This window comes from Triticum aestivum, chromosome 3A (assembly GCF_018294505.1).
Source record: "Triticum aestivum cultivar Chinese Spring chromosome 3A, IWGSC CS RefSeq v2.1, whole genome shotgun sequence".
Classification (NCBI taxonomy): Eukaryota; Viridiplantae; Streptophyta; class Magnoliopsida; order Poales; family Poaceae; genus Triticum; species Triticum aestivum.
Window position 1 is genome coordinate 682,512,783 of NC_057800.1, and position 7,411 is coordinate 682,520,193.

The 7,411-nt window shown below is 49.6% G+C and overlaps 1 protein-coding gene across 1 annotated transcript; it reads right to left on the reverse strand.

Annotated features, from left to right (window-relative positions):
• Window positions 1–2,116: 2,116 nt before the first annotated feature.
• Window positions 2,117–6,829, reverse strand: LOC123063178 (ubiquitin-conjugating enzyme E2 27). The gene is made up of 5 exons (XM_044486910.1): window positions 6,503–6,829; window positions 5,496–5,544; window positions 4,909–5,068; window positions 2,506–2,595; window positions 2,117–2,421 (listed from the first exon to the last, which is right to left on the reverse strand). The coding sequence occupies exons 1-5, from the start codon at window positions 6,684–6,686 to the stop codon at window positions 2,314–2,316; spliced, it is 591 nt and encodes a 196-aa protein (XP_044342845.1). The 5' UTR covers window positions 6,687–6,829; the 3' UTR covers window positions 2,117–2,313.
• Between the last annotated feature and the right edge of the window lie 582 nt (window positions 6,830–7,411).

Here is a 7,411-nt window from a genome sequence, read left to right on the forward strand (position 1 = left end):
GGTCATATTTGTATGCCGTTGTATTTCATATCGATTATCTCGACTCAAGAGACAACTTGTTTTTTTAACACAGTACAGCCGCAAGCGCTCATACATACGTGCATACACTTATCCCTATGAACGCACACACGCACATCCTACCCCTATGAGCATCTTTGAGAGACTGAGCCGGCTTATCATCTTGAGATTTACGAAGTCATTGTAGGCGCCTCGTCGTCAATGGGAACGTCTTCTTCCACTGAAAGCGCATCGCCGGAAATCCTGAAATAAGTCCAGAAATAATGCGAGCACCAGGACTTGACCCTGATGGACTGGGGATACCACTGTCCCTCTAACCATCCAACCACATGTTGGTTCGCAAAGAGACTACTTGTTGGACCAACGAACAAAACTGAGGGAGCGACTATATGTCAGGTGACTGGATAAAAAAAAAATCGGGTCACTTTGCCATCCCCCATCCCTCTCCGGCCAGGTCCTGGCTCGGCCTCGCCGGCGATGCCGCGACCACCCTCAGGGCAGGTTTCGCTTGAAGATTTGACTGGCACCCGAATCATTTCTGGCGGCCGTCGAATAGCGAGGGAGCGGATCTTAATCACCACTAACTCCAACTTTGCTATGAACTTTCCCGTAAAGAAACAAAAAACTTTGCTATGAACTTACCATAAGGAATCTGCGACGGTCACCAAAATCGACCTGCTTTTTCCCAACAACAACGGAATTCGGCAGACTTTTTGGTCGGGAGCAGGTGAGTCCGGCGACTTTCCCATGCAAACAAAACAAACAAAAATCAAGGCCCGTTGATGGCCCTGCTTTCGGCTTCGGGGGTCAAACACGGGAGAGACGGTCTTAAAAACCCTGACGAGGACGGGAGTTGGGCTGGACGCTCGATCGTACCAGCACCAGCACCGTACCACCAAAGCTGTTCAACACGGCTTGGCCTGGCATGGCGCAGGTGTGAATGAAGCGAAGGTGGTGCGTGACTGCTACTTCGCTAGTGCTCCATCCCTTTTCCTTTTGCCCGTTCCAATCGGCCGTTCGCGTGTGGTTGCTGTTAGGCGTCCCGCACTCACCGACGGATAACCTCGAGGCAGATATTATCGTTGTCTTCTCAGCAGGTGTCAATCGTTCGTTGCTGTGAAGAAACTCTCGTCTGTTTTCAGGTAGAAAGGGGGCGATGAGCTGTGGATATACCACCAGTGGTGAGGTGGCCGATTATTTAGGTTTTCAGTTTTTGAGCTGACAGCTAGGTGACTGACGAATTTTTTTTGCGTGTATTGAACGGTTCTTGGCGCCAGGAGTACGTAGAAAGCTGAGCGTGCGATGCATTTGACCAGAGAGCTCCTTGTTTCTTGGTGCAGGAACACGATGGATTTGCAGGTGCTACCTCCCCTGTTGTTATCGCAGACAAAGAGGATGGAGGTCACGCAAGTGTCGATGATAATGATGGCTCAATCATTGCCGTGCAATCTAGTTAACGGGCAGCCAACCGAGGCATCATTTTGGTATCATTGCAGTGTCTTAATCGCCGAGCTGAAAACCCCCCGGTGCCTTTGATTCAGATGAGTCTGCTCTGATCTTTGTGTGTTCGGCTGCACTCGTCAGTGTAGGATGCGGTGCTCTGAGCCCAGCCATTTCCTGTAGGTGCAACACTGATGCTCCGGCGCGCAGACACGACGCGACCATTCCGTCAGTTGAGTGGTTTTCAGTCAGCAGAGCAGCAAGAAGGAAACGAGCTGCATGGAAAAGAGGCTCGAAAGCATAATCTCGTTGGACACACAAGGTTTGCAGGACACAGAAACAACAAGCCAGTGGTCCGGCAGGTAAAAGGGATGCGCACATCATCGAGTAGTTTTCAGTTAAATAGGCTTCATGCCAAAGAAGCGTCAAGAGTGCACACTGAACCAAGAAACTCGTGTCACAGTCACCGGACACACAGGCTTTCCAGGACACAGGAACAGCCAAGATCACAACTCTACCCGATATATGACCCATCACGTCCGGATTCATCAGGTTATTTGCCAAACAGACGCTTTGAATCAGACACAAATGGGGCGAAATCCGACATGACCCTGCTACTAATTCAGGGTCATGGTTGACAGGGGAGGAACCATGAGAATGAGAAGATAAGGTAGACAATCTGTCTAGTTATGATAGGCACTCTTCAGTTCAGTCCCATGGTTCAGTCCACTATATATATATATATATCGCTCCTATAGGCCAAACCGGAATGGCATAACAGGAGCATTAGCTAGGATCGTTGTTCCGTAATGAATGGGCAAGCAATTTACACTTCTTATAGGCCACATAGGGCCTTCAGCCAGAGCAGAGCTTCTCGAGAGCCATGTTCTCGTCGCCGTTCACACTCATCAGGGCGCTTCTCACCATATCCTCGGGGAAGCCCATCTCGACCAGCTTCTGCACCTGCACTCGCACAGACAGGATATTGCTAAGGTTCATCCAAATAGATAGCTCTCCAGTACATGATATACAGCTGGATAACCGTACCTTTTCTTCCATGCCGGTGGAGTCACTCTTTGCAAATGCCTCGGTCCAATAGCGAGCAGTACTGACAAATGTGGCCTTGTCACGCAGATACTGCAAACATAAATGCAAAGAAAAATAATTAGTGGAATGCAACAGCGAGTCTGATAACCTGACATTCAAGACCACTGTCTCGAAATCCATAAGCATTTCCAGGTCTGCTCTGTTCATGAATACCTATCATAGCGAAACGTCAGGCCTTATTATGCTTGTGCACTGTATCAGTTGAATGACAGTACCAAACAACAGAAAGGGCCCACTCAGGTCTTAGGCCAGCCATGGAGCATAGCTAATTGTGGACCTGCCTAGACCGACTAACCAAGTAATATGGTCACTTCTAGACTATGAACCTGCCTAGACTGACTAAACAAGTACTTATCCAGTAAAGAGAGAGGTCCAATTACAACCCTGAACTTGCGCCACTTGGTTTAAGAATCAACACTAAACTACAAAACCAATCAAAAACAAACCCTGAACTAACGACCAGGTTCAGAAATCAACCCTGCACTCAATTTTTTACCAGATGAAGCACTTTGATCGCATCGACCGGTGTCTGGGCAGTGCCACGTCAGCAAGGTGAGATGAGTCGTTGAGTTAGGGAAAGCAGCTGGCTCGTGTCTCTCTCTTTCCCTTATGCCCGAGTTTATCCCCACAGAGCCACGGCCGCCCCTGACCCGTCCACCGCCGCACCGCGCCTCGAGCCTGAACCCCTCCCCATCACATCCTCTCATGTCCACGCGCCCGAGCCCAAGCTGTCTCCTGTCCATGCGCCCGACGCCGCCCTTGACAACCAAGACTCGTTTGCCGGACTCTTGGATCGTAGTGACGCGGTAAGCTCTTCTCCTCTGCCCCGCTCCGCTTGCATGGGCATGGACGCGGGCACCGGAGGCGAGCTTGGCGTTGTCATGGCGGCATGCTGGCGGAGCACGAGCAGCACAGCGAAGAAGGACCAGTAGGCATCTGCGAACTCGTCTTCCTCGGCTCCCACGAAATCACGGCGGGAATCGGGGCAGCACGGAGGAAGCGAGAGCTGGTCTCCCGCATCTAGCCTGACGGTGCTGCCTGCTGCCGCTACTCTCCCGCATCTGGACAACGCCACGGCTTGCTGCTGCTGTTGATCCCACGCCGCGCTGCGGCACTACACCACCGGCACGTGCCTCTTCTTTGCTTCGGCCCGACACCCACGGTTGGAATTGATGGGAGGGGCAGCCGACTGCGTGTCCGTGACATGCTTTGGACAGTAGTAGCAACAGAGCTTCTCGGGCAGCATGATGGACACGACAGTGGTGACCGGGCCCACGCCGGCGGCACGCGGGGACGATGGTGGCTACCGGATCCACGTCAGCTGCAAGCAGGGGAGGTGCTGGCTCCGGCGACTGTTCAAGCTCAAGCTCGTAGACGCGGTGGAGATGCGTCACCGCCGTCGGACCGAGTGAGGACAGCCCCGGTGGCGGCTGCTGTGGGGGAGGGCTTGGGCTCAGGGGGGGGGGGAGAGAGAGAGAGAGAGATGCCGCCCTACTTGCTGACATGGCACTGCCAAGTCAACAGTCAACGCGGTCAAAACCGCCTCAGGTGTGGTCAAAACCGAGTGCAGGGTTGATTCCTGAACCTGGTCATTAGTTCAGGGTGTGTTTCGACCAGTTTTGTAATTTAGGGTTGATTCTTAAACCGAGTTCAGGGTTGTAATGTGGACTTCTCTCATCCAGCAAACACGGTACACTAAAAAATAAAGCACCCAGCTGAGTTTGTTGCTTATATGCCCAACCAATCTTAACTTTTACTCGCTAAGGACACCATGTGGAATTCTTTTATTAGCACTGGATGGCATTACCGACCTGGTTAGGTTAGTAAACAATCTGGTAAAACATTGCATCTTACTGAAGAGCTGATTGGAAGACACATTCTAAACTTTAAGTGTACTATCAATTACATGACATACACAGAGTAGAAAGCGCTGAGTGCTGAAAAGATTGCTAACTAACCAGAACTACCGTACACCATACCGTGTCATCTAGCACCAAGTATACATAGAGCACGCAGCATAGCCGGTATTAAATGCCCATAAACCTTAAAACCCAACCACAATGGTGACCACGGCTGTGTATTGATTGACATGTACGGACAACCAAAATTGCCACAGGAATAGGGGTGTTAAATGCTCAGTAGCCCAGGCAAAACATACGAACAATAACAAGAACACAACTGAACTCCTGGAGAAAGAAATGCCTGAGTCAATGACTCAATGGTTAGAAGATCGCCCGAGGAATAGAAAATCTCAGTTTGTTTTCTCTCCAATGCACAGTAGCCCCCGGGCATAAGTTGTGTGTTAAAAACATGGAACTATAAAAAGTAAAGATTGAGTTAGACCTGTTGTGCAACAACAGCATCCTGAGGATCATCAGGGGCAGGAGCAGAAAGAAGAGCTTGAAGGGATAGCAATGCTGTCTTCAAGGTAAGGGCTGGGCTCCACTGATCTTTCAGTATGTCCAAGCAAATTGCTCCATTTTGGCTGCTAATATTCGGGTGCCTTCAACATAGGTTGAGCACAAATCAGAGTTGTAGATAGAGTGACTTGTACTTGCCAGTCAGGAAGCAGCAGTTGACTCATTGCAAATACAAGAACATTGGATAGATATCACATATATTTGAAGATTGGGAGACTCGCCCCCATTTGAAGAGTAAATTCATAACAATACCTTAAGACTATGCCAACATTGAAACAGCAGATTTTCTGCTTGTTGCATTAATTTGATTAACAATGTCCTACTGGTAATGACCATATTTGGTTAAACAGCAACAAATATAAGAACTTGGAAAACCATATCAAATATTTGCAATTGTTGGCTCAGAGTAATGCATTCCTACAGACAAGGAACATTCAGATCCTCCTTCACCAAGGCATACAAAAGGAGGGGAATACAAACAAATCACAGGGAGAAGGATAGCTTGCGTACCATACTTTGGTGATGAACTGCATCTTAGGAGGCTCAAAGGGGTAGCCACCTGCCAATCAAAGACCACAGGGCAGTCAGTTAGACAATAGCAGCATTTTCCACAGCTCCTGCTTTGGCTGCTGGTTATTACTCCCTCCGTTCCGAAATACTCCCTCCGTTCCTAAATATTTGTCTTTCTAGACATTTCAAATGACTACTACATACGGATGTATGTAGACATATTTTAGAGTGTAGATTCACTCATTTTGCTCCGTATGTAGTCACTTGTTGAAATGCCTAGAAAGACAAGTATTTAGGAACGAAGGGAGTAGATGGCTCAACTTTGTACAAAGTTAGTACAAAGTTGAGTCATCTATTTTAGAACGGAGGGAGTAGCTTATAGTGGGGCGATTTGATGATTTGCCACCCCTTACTTCCCCCTTCCACAATTTGCCACCCATTGTCTCAATGACGGGCGGGCCCGGGCCCGGGCCCCACCTGTCATTCTCAGGGGGGGGGGGGGGGCAAATTATGAAAGGGGGAGGTAAGGGGTGGCAAATTATAAAATTTGCCCTTATAGTGATGTACAGTTCTGTAACAAGCAACAAAGATCAGTTTTTTATGAGAAAATGGACACAGATGATTCTTTTTGGTCCAACAGCATGGTGTTCGGCTAGCAATCCGTGGCCTACGATCCGGGATGTTTACATGGTGCTGCTCAACGCCACAATCTCTTCACATTACAAAAACACAACCTGAATCGCATGTATACATCTAACCTGAAGATGCAAATCTGTCGGCGCAAACAATCCGGAAGAGCTACCGCGGTCACGGACGCCTGCCCAAACAGATCCTAATCTGGAAGATCGATCGAGGGAGGGCGCGCACAAAACCCTAGCCTGATCCGCACGAATCGCGCCGCGCAGCATCCCAATCTAGCAGAATCCCGGAGCGGAATCGCGGGCCGGAGGCGGGATCCCCCAGGCCAGGCGTACACGGAGAGGAGGGAGAGGGGGAGATGGCGAGACCTGGCAGGCGGATGTCGATGCGGAAGGTGCCGCCCTCGTAGGGGCTGTCGCGGGGCCCGGCGATGGTGCCGGTGAGGTGGGTGATGCTGGAGCCGCCGTCGTGGAGCGCGATGGAGACGCCGGAGATGTCCGAGTCCCGGTTGCACTCCGTCAGCTCCTTCTGCACGCGCGACACGTCCACCATCTTCTCCGGCGAGGCCCCTCCCTCCCCTCTCGCTCGCTGTCCCTGGAGGCGGCCGGCGGTGGCGCGGTGGTGGTGGTGGCGGTGGAAATAGGTGGGATGCGAGAGGAAGGGGGAAGAGAAGGGCGGCGGAGCTGTATGTAGTACTGCTTCTTAATTATAAAGGGGAAATAATTATGCTGATTAGTTAATCACCCGATAATCATCATCATCTGCTAATTAATCCGTCTGACTGGATTGGCTTTGGCTTTGTGTTTTCCTTTCTTTCCTCCGGACATTGAGGCCTCGGTTGCCACGCCAACATTCTCGTTGCCTTGAGCCCAAATCGAATTAGTTCAAAATTTTCACTGAAATTTTTGGACTAATTTTGCAAAAAGGAACCCAAAGTCTCGTCGAGTTCTTGGGTGGTTTCCATTTTATGAGGAGGATTAATTCTTGGTTTTTTGTAATCAAACTTGGCCGTCGTGTAATTTTCAGCGACACAAGAAAGGAATCCTACAAAATGACGTGGTGGTATGGAATCTGCTTTTAGATGGTTTTCTTTCCTTCGTTGACGTTGTTGGCCAATTGAGCAGTTTATCCTTCTTTCGATAGAGACGGATGGAGCATAAGATATTAGGGGTTTCACGTGATTGCGATGTCTGTTGAAAAGAAAAGAAAAAACATATTTCTAACTTCTTTCTTTGAACACAGTATAGACGAAGACGCTTATAATTTCGAAAGATCGA

What these genes read in the sequence shown, in the direction of transcription:
- LOC123063178 (XM_044486910.1), bottom strand. Translation starts at nt 6,686, where the DNA reads ATGGTGGACGTGTCGCGCGTGCAGAAGGAGCTGACGGAGTGCAACCGG. An exon ending in CAGTTCATCACCAAAGTATG is followed by an intron (nt 5,069 to 5,495) that starts GTACGCAAGCTA and finishes CCTATGTTGAAG; the next exon opens with GCACCCGAATATTAGCAGCC. An exon ending in ATGCTGTTGTTGCACAACAG is followed by an intron (nt 2,596 to 4,908) that starts GTCTAACTCAAT and finishes TTATGTTTGCAG; the next exon opens with TATCTGCGTGACAAGGCCAC.